The sequence below is a fragment of the Myxocyprinus asiaticus genome, chromosome 12 (assembly GCF_019703515.2).
Source record: "Myxocyprinus asiaticus isolate MX2 ecotype Aquarium Trade chromosome 12, UBuf_Myxa_2, whole genome shotgun sequence".
In the NCBI taxonomy this organism is placed as follows: Eukaryota; Metazoa; Chordata; class Actinopteri; order Cypriniformes; family Catostomidae; genus Myxocyprinus; species Myxocyprinus asiaticus.
This window is the reverse complement of record NC_059355.1, coordinates 26,185,747-26,200,170: the sequence shown is the minus strand read 5'-3', so window position 1 is coordinate 26,200,170 and position 14,424 is coordinate 26,185,747. Positions and strand designations below refer to the sequence as shown.

Sequence of the window (14,424 nt, the reverse complement as noted above, 5' to 3'; positions counted from 1 at the left end):
TGGCATTATTATACATATATTTGGCATTATACACAGTCATCTAAACCCTGTGGAGATTTACTTTCATGCTAAAAAGTCTCATCCCGGTGCTCACTCTATTAAATGAGGAGAAACCAAAACACTTTAGAAATATGAAAAGCTGCACAATTGATTACACTGAGACTGAAATCGTGGTATGTTGTTGCATAGTTTAATCCAAATGATTGCACTCCCTTTCTCCATTGCGATCGGTTTGATTGACACGAATGCGGGAGCACGCTCATCAAAGTTTAACAGATACTCGCTTGTGGTAAAAACAAACTGTTTTGCGAAATCTGCTGAAATATGTGCTTGATTTTGAATTCACAACATGTATACATTATAAAACATAGAAATTAGCAGTAAAATGTAAGTAATGCGCTGGAGAAAAACAACTCTCCCGCATCAAACAGCACACGCCGTCCGTCAACGTAGGCTACCTGATGCAGCAACCAGTCCTCATTAAACTCTGTGCTTATTATGATCTACTTTTGAAGTGTTTATAAAGTGCTCTGGACAACTTGGGTCATGTTTGTTCCACTTCAACTTGTCTCTGTTGTCTTTCAAATGAGTTTCATCTAGGGCTGCAGGATTATGGGTCAATGACAAATAAGGGTTGGCAAGATGAGCAATTCAAAAATCTTTTAAAAACTTGTTTTAAAAGCATGCATAGGGTTTGTTCAAATGTACATTTTGTATTTGTGTTGGTTTCGTGTAATTTGAAATGACATTTGCACCATTTTTTACAAAAGGTAACACTGAATGCGCCTGAAAATGTCAAGTGGTGTAACCACAAAAGAATGAGAAATATTACACATTTTATCCACCTAGAGAGTACTCATCAAAATAATTACATTATTTTAAAATATCATATGAAAATAGATTTTATTAGGATTATCTCTACATTTTAATTGTATGCGTTTTTGCAATATTGAGCGGGACATATGCTGAAAGCACCTCTGTTTTCCAAATAATCTTTGACAAATTATGTAAAAATAAAAAATAAACATATTATTTCACTGCAATAGACGAGTAAATTTTATTCCACATTAATTTTCCTGTATATTATCATATTTTTATGAAAAATACTGGTTACGCCAATTGACACAAACCAGTTACACCACCGGACCATATTCAAAGGCCATTGTTTGTTGAAGAAATTGACACTGAAAATCAAGCATGACAGTCAACAAGGTGAAGTAAACTTGGTGTTTTATTTTATTTCAATAAAGAAAAAACATTGATAACAACAAATCTGAATAAAAACATGTTTTCAAAAATTGTGTGTGTGTGTGTGAGAGAGAGGGAGAATCATGTGTGATTAGGCCATTTGAAAAACATTGTTTCTGCATGGGTGCACACCTTGTATATGATGTAAAAAGAGCACAATAATTGTCTATAAATTTCGATTAGAGTGGTTAAATATAACAAAATATTGACATGAACATTTTAACAACGGTTCTATTTGTGTGCGCAAAACTTATATTTTTTTTCCATGGTAAAGGTTACCTTTGCATGGAATTTTAAATTGAAATGTCAAATGGTGTAACCGGTTACACCATTTGACATTTCAATTTAAAATCTGATTTGACAGGCATTATCATGGACACAAGCACATGGCCTTGGTGTGAATATTTCAAACATAATTTGTAAAGTAAATAGCCTACTCATTTTAAAATAATGATGAATGATCAATGTTTTACTGGGGTCATACCATTTGACACAAGCATACCTGAACAAACCCTAAATTATCAAATTCTCGAATATTTTAAAGAGAGTTACTAATCTTTTTATGCAGCAGTTAGGGTCATCAGGGGTCTTTCTCTGTGATGTCACATAGTCTTCTTGCACATAACAAAATGGCTCCTTGAATGGTGGTTACACCAACTTGACACTTCAGGAAATTGACTTGACTGACAGGATCCCCCAAATTATTTGTAATTTTCAGAACAATGGTGTTCCATTACTTTTATTTACTATTAAATAGTTCTAATGTAAGATGATGCCAAACTAGTTGACAGGGTGTTTTATTGAGAATGTCACCTTTTTTTAAGCAAGTTTAATTATTTGGTACAAAGTTTTACGGTTACACCACATTGACATTTTTGCCATCATCCCCCAGATATTCTCTCAAAATTGATTAAAACCTTTTAGACTAGGTCCTCAATAAAAGAAAGTATGCAAGTAATTTGTACATTTATTTTCAAATTTTAACCCTTTTAAATTTAACTAAACCATATAGACACAAAAAAACTTATGTCACATCATTGACCCTTATAACAAAAATCGTAGTTGTCGATTATTTCCCTTGATATTGTAATATCCCCTGATATTTCGATTTAATAGAATTTACATTTTTCTTTTTTTGTGTGGAGCAAATTACAATCCATATTTTTTTTAATGTAAGCTACAACTCCAAAAACAATATAACTTTGTTACTTAATTATCGCTGTTATATTGTTATATTATAATGGGAATGTTCTAGTTTTGTTGCATTATTACTGTTAGTCTTATGTACACAACGAACATGTCTGCAATTGGTTACAATGCTCAACCAAACTACAAAAATGTTATTTCAATGGGAGTAGATCTTAATGGAATGCTATAAATGACACTTTTCACGATTAGTTAATTGCAGCAGCAGTAATTGTAAATTTATTAATTTTTTTTTCAATTTGGAATGGCCAATTCCCAATGTGCTTTTAAGTCCTCGTGGTCACGTAGTGATTTGCATCAGTCCGGGTGGTGGAGGACGAATCCCAGTTGCCTCCGTGTCTGAGATCGTCAACCCGCGCATCTTATCACGTGGCTTGTTGAGCGCGTTGCCACAGAGACATAGTGCGTGTGGAGGCTTCACGCCACCCAACGCGGCATCCACGCTCAACTCACCACGCGCCCCACCGAGAACAAACCACGTTATAGCGATCACGAGGATGTTACCCCATGTGACTCTACCCTCCCTAGCAACCGGGCCAATTTGGTTGCTTAGGAGACCTGGCTGGAGTCACTCAGCACGCCCTGGGATTCGAGCTAGCGAACTCCAGGGGTGGTAGCCAGCGTCTTTACCACTGAGCTACCCAGGCCCCCTGCAGTAATTGTAATCTTGATTATTATTTCGATTAATAGTGCAGCCCTAGTTTCATCATGCAACACATTTTTCACTGGGCTGTAAGTGATGTCAATGACTGGGCTTCTCCATGCTTACCACAAATATCCAACTAATCGATAATGAAATTCGTTGTCTATGATTCCATTATCGATAATTAGCAATTTTATCAATTAGTTGTTGCAGCCCTATTTGATTTGTTATATCTGATCTGTTGAAATTTGGCAACAGACTGCTGAGGGCAGTAAATGCAATAACAATTGCACTTATTTCCAAATATTTTTTCTTCAAAAGAAAGAATATTTATTGGAAATGTTAAGGAATTGTTAAGAGGAATCGGAGTCGTTTAATTCTTCGATTCCCGTCCCTAATTTTTGGAATCTTGCTGCTGTAAACAAGAAATGTAGGCCAATGCCAGCAGTTTAAGCCATATGATTTTATTTGACCAAATGTGAAAACACGCAAAACCTAGATTTGCATAAAGGAATAAAAATTTTCAGAAGCTGTGGCTATTAATGTCTTTCTTGCACTAGTAGCTTAATTACAATTTTACAAGAGCTCATAAATTTAGAGCTAATTTTTGTGCAATATATGTGCTTCATTTTAGCACTGTTTATAGTTGATAAGTGTGAATGCTGTTTAATAAGTACAGTTGTTATGAACTCACACACTCTTCTTGGGTTTTCGGTTTAAAAGTCTATATATATTAAACATTTTAATATTTCAAATGTTCATTTAAAATGTTCCTTCATTCCTATCTGCACTTTGCCCTGTTGTTCCTGTCAATGCCCCTCCTCTTTCACTCTGTCATTCTTAAGACTGTAGCTCTATTTAAGAAAGGGTGTTTCCAACTCTGACAATTTCTAGTAATTTCTAGGGATTTTGCTGTGGACTACTGTATCATTTGTTTGGGTGGTTTGTGAAACACACCACAAAGACCCTGCACAGGCGCATGTGGTTTTAATTTGTCAGAAATGGAGATCGCTAGAGGAAACATGAGCAGTATTACAGAGGATTCAGAGAAGTACCTAATTCAAATGAGAAACCTGCTTTGTTGAGCGAGATAGACTTCCCCTGGGTTTATTATTACGGCTCATTTATGTCGTGAAGCGCAGCGCTGTGAGCACATACATCACCAATTGTTCACAGGAAAGGGTTTTTTTTTCTCTGTTGGTGAATTCCAAGGCATGGGTTAGTCCTACTACAGCTGTGAAAGAGAAGACTATTTCATACCACTGCTTCTGTCTGCTTTACAGCTGTCTGTATCAATGTCTCCGCATGAGCACTTTGACCCCAGGTGACACCCAGCCAACAGTGTGACTTTGGAATTGACAAACTTGCTAAGAAGTTCTCTGAAATGGATTTTGAAGGATACTGGATACTCTCTGAAAAATTGTAACGGTTATTTCTCTTTTGACTTTGTTTATGGATTTTGTGAATGAGAGGAAGGTGTCATCTTTCTTCAGGTAAGAACAATGTGTTCCAAGGAAATCCTTCCATTTTTTTTTTAATTAACAAAATCTTTATCATTAGATAAATTAAAGAACTTTTATTTCTTAGAAATAGGTACGAATTTCCGGCAAGATCTACAGTATTTTGGGTGGAGGGTTCGTGCCTTCCGAATGTTACTGTCCTGGTGTTGCCATTTGTCCGTACTGTTCTTGGTAGCTTTCTCTGTACTGTCCCCTTTGATACAAGTTTCTGCTTTGTGCCTTACTCAAATAGAGAGTTCCTCTTGATTCAATTTAAGTGAGTCATGGTTTTTGCTCTTATCTTTTTGCTGGAAAGTACACAACTACTTCAAACATTCACTTAGCCCAATCTTTGTAGAGGCTGTCTTTGAAAATATGAGACACATATGAGATCAGTTTCCAATCCATAGGTGTACACACCTAACAATTGACCTATTAATCCATTTTGCCCTTGTAGGAATAAGTATTTCATAAAACACTTGCACAGCAGTTTAAAGACCTACTTCCAAAGAGGAAGCCAAACAAAAATGATGTCTAATTTCATTGAGCGGTTTCTTTTCAAACTGTCTGTGTAGGTTGTCTTTTATAGTTTGATGATTACAGAGGCTGATTAATGGAATTTTATGAGTACTGTTTTATGACAGATGAATACTGATTTTTAATCAAGCACTTCTTTCGCCATATTCACTCCTATGGGAGAAATATGCTGAGGCTAGGATTTCACTGACCTAAATGGGAAGTAATGGAAAAATGGTCATGTGAATATTTCGTACAAGCTGTAATCTTGTCACTGTTTAAAAGTACACAATAGGAGGTCTTATATTACCACAAAGCCTGTACATCTGTTCATCATACTTTTATCAGCCCAATTACAATGGCTTAATTTTTTGCAGTACAGAACAAAATAAATTTAAGCTTTGAAGAGAAAATGTACTTACTTGTGCTGTTCCCAACCAAATTTGACAACCAGTGTGTTTGTTTATGGGAATATACACTTTGCCACATTCAAATCCTAATAGTGTGCATGGTAATTATTTGCACAGAACAAAGCTGTTTTCATCTACCTGAAGTTTTTCATGCATGAGAATGTCTGAGTGTGTGATTTAAGCGAGTATCGTGCTATTGCAGAACCTTTGCTAACAAAGCTGAAACAATTCCTTAAGTCATATTGCCTAGAGCATCTTAAACTGTCCATAGTTAGAATTTCTTGTATTGTTGTTGGAAAAAGGAGCATATCAGTAACATTATGAACATTTACATGTGCAATATAATCGAGCTACAGTGGGTTTTTGTGTAGTCTAGCCACAGTACTCCTCTCTCTCTCCAAGTATACAAGTCACAATGCATAATCGAATATTTCAAGGAAAGACTTCAGCTGGGGAAGTGTTAAATACACTTTGTGCATCACCTTTGTCTTTCGGAGGTTGTGCACAATGCCAAGACCAGTTGTGGCCTGATTAACGTGTATACATGCTATACAAAGCGGAGTTACAATTGCATTGTCAAGGTCTGTTAATCCGACTTTACAAAAAACAGACTGATATTTACATGGCATTTTAAAAAGATTAATTATTGTTTTAGGCTGACTAAAACATAACTTTAAAAGTTAATATAAATGTACTGGCTGTAACACAAAATTATGTCTGTAAGAGCTTATCCAGGACAGACTGTAGCTTTGTCGGGATGATGGTTGCTATTTTTGCTAAGTTGAATTTTCAGTCTTTAACCTCTTCAACTCTGGTGCAGTTTTGGGCTGCCACCTGCAATTTTTCACACTCAAATTTTTAAGTTTACATACTGTGGACAAATTGCTAAAAAATGTACTTATTTTTCTGAAAACCCCTAATTAAAATGAAAAAGACTCATAAATAATACAACCTTACAACCTTATGAGGAATAGAAAGTTTTTTTGTTTGTTTTTGTCCTAACTTTCTGCAAAATCTTCCTTAAATATTAAGGACTTAAATATTGATCTTTTTCTTACCCACACTTATCATATCATTTCTGAAGACACTGATTTAACCACTGGAGTCATATGGATTACTTTTTCGCTGCATGTATGTGCTTTTTGGAGCTTAAAAATTTTGAAACCCATTCACTTGCATTGTGAGGACCTACAGAGTTGAAATATTCTGCTGGAAATCTTCGTTTATGTTCAGCAGAAGAAAGAAAGTCATACACACCTGGGATGGCACAAGAGTGTATTATAAAGGGTTGCCACATAGATCAATCTTGGGATATAAGAATCGATATCGAGATTGTTTAAACAAAGATCTTTTTACTCATTTCCCATGATAATGTCTTCTGTAATCAGTTTCACCATTCTTTCTACCTAAAGAGTGTTTTGTATTTTTCCCAGGTGGCGACAGACAAGGTAGCAGGCAAGCTGAGTTCTACTCTTTCATGGGTGAAGAACTCAGTGTCGCACACGGTGAGTCAGATGGCTAGTCAGGTGGCCACGCCCTCCTCGCTGCACACCACTGCGGCCTCGTCCACTGCCTCACTGTCCTCGCCCTCCTCACCCTCCCCGACCCAGCTCAGCCCAGATGATGTGGAGCTATTGGCCAAACTAGAGGAACAGAACAGGTAATGGTAATTTAAAAAAAAGCTTCAGCTTGAGGATTCGATTCCAGTCATTGTCAACCCTGTAACACAATTTTCACTTTGCTGGTTCCAATTTGTCCCCAAAGCATCTTTGCTTAAATTATTTGCTGTTGAATACATGATCATTGTTGGAGAAAAGCTTGGGATAGTTTCACTGTATAAAGAGAAGTCTGCTTTGTATACAAAGAATAAAAGACGATTCTCTGATTTCAAGTAAGGTTGCATGGTTTACCAAATATTTTCTATACCAAAAAATATAAACGGGGCTGGTTGGGATGTCATCACAGCAACATTCCGCTGTCAATATGGCCAGTTTATACCAGAGCAGTTTCCAAGATTGTCAAAATAATGGTGATGACTAGTTCCTTACACCATTCGAATGTTGACATTTTCTAATTAAAGAGATTAAAATCTGCTTCCGTGCCACCGTCACAGAGAGAGACTGGCTATACACTTGTCATTATATTCACAGTTCACACATACCTTTGATGAGGCAACTGTCTTCGGTTTCGGATACTACTGGAAAACTGTATTGGTTTAACTGCATGATATTGTGTACAGGTCCCTCTTTTTTTATGTGTCTATTAAATCATTTGATAGAATTTTATTGTTTGTGTCTGCATTCAACAACGTTATGCAAGCAAAAGATGCCCTGTGTTTTATACCGTTTTTAAAGCAGCATATTGCATTCAACATTGTGTGACTTGAGGGGACCTGGGTAGCTCAGTGGTAAAATACCCTGGCTACCACCCCTGGAGTTCGCTAGTTCGAATCCCAGGGTGTGCTGAGTGACTCCAGCTAGGTCTCCTAAGCAACCAAATTGGCCCAGTTGCTAGGGAGGGTAGAGTGACATGGGGTAACCTCCTCGTGGTCGCTATAATGTGGTTCGTTCTCGGTGGGGCGCGTAGTGAGTTGAGCGCGGACGCCGTGGTGGATGGCGTGAAGTCTCCACACGCACTATGTCTCCGTGGCAACACGCTCAACAAGCCACGTGATAAGATGCGCGGGTTGATGCTCTCAGATGCGGAGGCAACTGGGATTCGTCCTCCACCACTCGGACTGAGGCAAATCACTACGTGACCACGAGGACTTAAAAGCGCACTGGGAATTGGGCATTCCAAAAAAACCCCCACTGTTTTGATTATAACATTTAGCCTTATTAAAACATAAATCATGGAATCCAGAAAAATAAAAAGCAGAATTTGCAACTTCAAGACTTCATGCAGTTCTTTTAATCAAGCCCTTTTCTGTGTGATTTCATCAGTAATTGGAGTTGATTTACCAAGGTACCAGAGCTGGTACCGTACCAAAGCCAAAATTTTGGTATCTGAGTAACCCTAATTTCAAGACATTTTAGAAGATGAAAGGGGCTTCTTTATTGCATTTATAGCTTTCAACATTCTATAATGCTGAAAAGCAGGAAATTACACAGACTGTTTTAAAGGAAATGCTTTTGTTGTTTATGCATTTTTTATTGGGCTTCAGGCTTGCAGTTAGTTTCCTTTTAAAGTATGTCCACCCTTGTGTTGAAGAGATCGGGTCTTTTTCAGCTTCTCTGCTGGCGTGGTCCAAATTTAGACTGCTCTTCAGTAAAATTAAGTGTTTTGTCAAGAGCATTGGCATGTTGTTAACACAGTTGAGGCCTTCGCTGGGGTGGCTGTGTTGTGTTCTCAGACAAGTGTTGGCACAGTACTTTTCCAAGAATAGAACCTGTGAGAGATGAAGGTCTGTGGGAGCTGTCTGTCGGTCACTCTCACTATCTTCCTCTAACTTCTATTCTCCTTGATGCTACATGCTAACAAGTGTGAGACTTACTCACACGTTGTTGCTGGAATTGTGCATGAATGTAAAAGCTGTCAGCACTAGGGAAGTAAATTATTATTTTGGTAATTGAGGATGCTACCAATTGTTCGTATGGTTAATTAAGGTATTTGATTGGGGAAAGTATCAAAAGTAGTTTTACTACTTTTAATTTTCAACTTTCTTGAAACCGAAAGGGACAGAAAAATGATTCAGCATCTGAATAAAGACCAGTTAAAAAAACTGCGATACATGAACTAAATATATCCTTTTAAGTTAATCAGAAGAGTGTCGTTTTATGTACTGTTTTTTTTATCGGGGCTTTATTTGATGCTATATCAGTTTTCTGTCCCTTTCGGTTTGAACGAACTCCACATTGAACTATTGTACTCATGTGAGTGATGCAGGTTCAGATCTGACCTGTGATGTGTCCTGATCCCATTCTCCCTCTCTCTGCCTACTCATCACTATATATCTGTCAAATAAAGTTTTAAAATTTAAAACACTAACATTACTTGCAGCTATAGCAGTCTTCAGTCAGATAACTCAGTTTATTTAAAATATGTGTCATGATTTGCTGCATATTCCACATTGTTTCAGATGTCTTTTGGGCTTGAAACGCCTTTATTTTATTTAATGCACTGTATTTTTTTTGTGGCTTTTTACAGCAAATCAAAGGAGAAAGGGAAAAATATATATGGATTTGCAGTTTTGCTTTTTCCATTTTTAATTCACATCACAGTAAGTTACTGTGTTGACCCAGGTTAACCTGTGACCATTAATAAATAGCAGAGTGGGTATGGTGCTCAAGACTGCTGACCTCTGACCCCAGCTTTCATCAGGACAGGACAATGCCCTATCACCTGCTGTCTCGCACAGTACTTGTACTATTAAACCAGTGCTGCCTGGCACATGTCAGTATGTGTGTTTTTATGCTTTGCTTTATGAAGTAAACACTGCTGGTCTGCATAACTGTAATATAAACACCAGCATTGTCATAATACTCATGTTCTATGCAGTTATCAGAGATTGATGGTAAGGCAGGGTAAAACAGAGGGGTCTGACAGTAAAGACATTGAAACCCCCACTGCTTTGGAAGCTTTTTTTCAGTTAAACTGAAATTAACTTATCATCTGTAACTGCAAAAAGCCTGAAACAAATTGGTACAATAGCAGTTTGTTTTCCCTGTTTTTCATAGACATAAATGACGGACCATTAGGGCTGGACGATGTCAAATATTGATGATATATTCGCAATAATATTGTCTGTGACATATATTTAATCTACATTGTGAATATCACAATGATTTGAATGCGCTTTTTTTTTTTTTTGGCCATTAAGTTTCCTAAAGAGCAGGTCATTAGACCAGTTTTGAATCCTTCCTTTTCTCACAACTTGCAGGTTTAAGCGTTCGTCCGGAGAGAGAGAGAGAAAGCGGTAAGGGTGCACACACCTGAGCGCTATAATGTCTAACACCTGTTTCTGATTGCAGTAAGCACTGGGGAGAGCGATATAGGGAGGAACCACGCCAGAGGCGAGGAGAAAGAGTCACGCTTCAACCGCCGAAGTTGTTTATGTGAAAGCTGAAAAGCTATTTTTGAGTGATATCTTATTAAAGACCAACCTATTGAGTTGAAGCCCCACGTTTCCTGTTTCCTCCTTTCACCCCACAACGAACTCCTTTACAATATCATTCTTCCTTCATTTGGTGAAAACAATGTGGTTGCCTTGATGTTATTATGTAGATTTTGGCTTTTACTTCTTTCATTATACATTTTGATCTAATTGGCAAAAAGGCTGTTTGGTTGAAATGATGGTTTCTGATTTTTTTTTAAATCATCCTTTAAGCCATTTCAAAGCAAATATTTGATTTTCAATACATACTGTATATCAATATTTATCAAAAAAACTGAGTATGCATTTTTAGTGTACAATTAATATAAACTGTATACACACAGTGTGTATATAATACATACATTTTAGCTAATTTAAGGTGTTGCTCCCACCATAAGCTTACAGTTATGCAATTCTGAAGACTCCAAGCACTCTAGTTACATTGAAGCATTTCATTTTGCACCCGAGATGCAGATAAGGGGTGTGTTGCTCCCTATGTTGGAGTGTCTCTTTTCCTCCTATTTATATTTTGTGTATTTATCAGTTTCCTATTGTATGGCTGTGCTAAGTGTCCATATATCCCCAAGAAACGCTTCCATTAATAAGTTCAATTGTGATAAGGTATGAATTTTTGCCTGTTGCATAAGAAAATGTGCAAATAATCTTTTTAGTTCTAAAAGATGTCACACCCGTTGTTCTTCGATTTCGTAAGAAGTGTGTTGGGGCCTTTAATGAAGAAAAAGACATCTATTAAAGTGTAAAGAAACACTGACAATATCAGCACCTGCAGTAGATTTACTGGCTTTTTTGGATAAATGTAATTGGACAGGTTGACCTTTTTGTGAGTATTTGATTAAATTAGCCTTGTGTTGGGAAATCAAAGCCCCTCCCCTTTCCTCATGAATTATTGATTAGATGTGGAGTGCAGCTCCATGTACTGATGGCTCTTGAGACCTTGCTTGCTTTCACCTCACTGTTTTTGGTATCAAAGTCTGGTTTCAGTATAAGAACGGAATCAGAGTGAATTCACTTGGGCATGTGCAACACCCACACAGAGTTCTCTATGTTGCATGAAAAGTAGTGCAGACGCTTGGAGGATCTGTGGAGCGTTTGGAGCTGTGATACACCCCATGTTGTTGTATGGGCTCATCTTAACCCCTTCAGAAACGGGGCCTAGAGTATCATTTATGAAACTTTACTTGGTCAGTCACTGCATGCAATGCCCAATCACACACACTTCACTGACTTTGCTCTGCAGCTGCACATGTCAAGGGCCTTTGTACTTTACTGATAAGCTGTGTTTGTGTATGTATGCGGGTTCTAAAGAGAGAATGGGGTGAGATATATTCAGAGAGGGTGAGAGAGAAGGAGGTCGTTTCACTGCTCACAGACACACACATTGCCATTTGGGATTACTTGGAGGAATCCAGGGAAAGACATGTGGACTGCAGAATGAGTTTCCCATGGTGAGCACTGTAGCAGCTTTGCAGTTATACCTTTGATCAATTCTCTATTTCACAATACTGCAGATGTAGCAGAGCTGAGATCCATAGTTGGTCACAGATTTTATTAACACAACCGCAGTCTTGTTTACCGTTTGTTGTTGCTTTTAATTAATGTGTTAAACAAGTACTTTGCTTTCAGTCTGCTTTTACAATGTGAAATTATTTGTGTGGAGCAATATGCAGTGTTTCTATCCTGTACAAGGATCCATGTTGTACTTTAACCAGCAGTGAATCATTAACACGAAAGCAACAACTGCAGTGCAAATGCATATCGCTTTAAATGCTTACTGAATTCATCAAATAGGTCAAGCCTACATAAGCCTACTTTATTTAACATTGAACTTCAACATAAGATTATTTTTTGAGAGTATAGGCTATTATTTAATGTAATTTGTGAACAGATATGATTGATTGTGAGTAGTGATCGACCGATATGGGTTTTTTAATGGCCGATATCCAGAGAGCAGGGTGGCCGATAGGCCAAGATAATGCCAATATATCACACAATTTAATATAGAAAATAATAGGGGTGTAAATCGGATGTTTCATCACAATACGATATTGAATCAATTCTCTTGGCCTGCGATTCGATATTTGCCGATACTTCAAAGTCTGCCACGATACGATCGATCGATCGATATTCCGATATTATGTGCCTATTTTACACAATCAATTAAATTTGTTTTGCCTTCAAATGCAACCAAAATATAATTTGATTATATTATTCAGCTCTCTGTATCCACATTGGGACATCCACAACAAAATAAGGTACTTCAGATGTTGAAAAAAATTATACAGATAAATAATATAAAAAATAAAGTCACATACAAGTGATCATCACTCGTTTGATGACAGCAAATTTTTCAGTTTAGTCCAATTCAAAATACTTACATACTCTTGCCTTGTTTCCAACTATCTGTGCTATCTGTGGTTTTCTTGGCTACAACTTCCACAGTTGTAATGAAAAATTCTGTTACAGTAAACTGGGATAAATGTTAGTAAGGGTGTTGATGTGTAGATGTGTTAAGTCTTATAACTGATGCTGAAGCTGAGCAAGTGTTTCTCTTTCCCTTATTAGTGCTGTTCAGAATGTTGGTGTTGTCAAGATGTTTCACATGGTTGAACTTCTTCATGGTATTTTAAAATAGCAAATTCTCATGTAAAATTCAAATGGTTCACATGCGCAACGATATCGATGGAAGCCTGAATTAATCGCACGTGTAAGCTCACATTTTAAGGGGTGCCCGGTTGATGTGCTTGCACAGATCCTTTCTAAGGAGCTCGCATTTCACGGAAAGCCCGGTTGACGCGTGCGCACGCTGCACGGAGAGCAGAGCACAATTTGGCTTCAAAGACCCACGTACATCCGTGTCCCACATGAAAGCATATTTAGCGCTCATAAAGTCAAGTTAATGTAATAAGGTTGCTTCATCGCTTGACGGAAATGCGTACGGATGAGGCTGACATGAGAGTATTAAATTAAAGGTACATCTTAAAAAAATGTCTATCGATATTTACGCGTTGTATTGATCGTTGGTCATTGGATCGATGCATCAGTCCAGATCGATGGGTCGTTACACCCCTAGTAAATAACATTAACATAATTATTGTAAAAAAAAGAAAAAAAAAAGAATAAACTCTTATTTAGCACTATATTTACTCAATTTCACACTAAACTTTAACTTTGTAAAAAAGAATGTAAAAAATAATATTGTATTTTAAATGTTAGCAGTTTCTTCTGATTTCTGTTTAGTTATCAAATTTTAGTAATTTATTTGCACATGAAGAAACTATTAATATATTAGGAAGAAGAAAATAACAGTACACACAGTAGTCCAACAACCATGAATGGCATGTCCATGTTAGCAATCGTATTTTCTCAAAATACACCAAATCAAACCAATTGCACATACAGTGCATAGTGAATAAGACATTTACTCATAGCACACGTGAAGCGCTTTTACTTTAAAGTTGCACTCACGCACTCGAGCAGCATTCTCATGACATTTTAATCGGCCTGGATCGCCTGCTTGGATTGTCACAGACTGACCATCATGTCTTGTGAATCAGAGGAACTTTTGATCCTGATCCTGAAGTATTTGATTCTGGCTGATAGAATAAGCGCTTCAGAGAAAGATATTAGATGAGCGCTCGATGGGAAGAAAACGCTGGATTTTCATGAGGTTCGTGAATTACATCTTTTTAAATGAGAGATCTGCATATTTGCAGATGGTATATAATAGAAGGTTTATCATTAGAAAAGTTACAGGGAACTGTTGAGGAGAGACTGTTAGAATACGTGCTT

General features: G+C 37.2%; 1 protein-coding gene across 5 annotated transcripts in view; it reads left to right on the top strand.

Annotated features, from left to right (window-relative positions):
- Positions 1–14,424, top strand: part of LOC127449642 (ecotropic viral integration site 5 protein homolog) — a 90,124-nt gene that overhangs the window by 30,723 nt on the left and 44,977 nt on the right. For 3 of the 5 annotated variants that reach the window (XM_051713174.1, XM_051713177.1, XM_051713175.1), the window contains exon 2: positions 6,956–7,182. In XM_051713174.1, the coding sequence (XP_051569134.1) occupies positions 6,956–7,182 (227 nt within the window). Of the gene's footprint in view, positions 1–4,007; positions 4,591–6,955; positions 7,183–11,980; positions 12,081–14,424 lie in introns of those variants that run through there. The other 2 variants (XM_051713176.1, XM_051713178.1) reach the window with 2 other exon arrangements.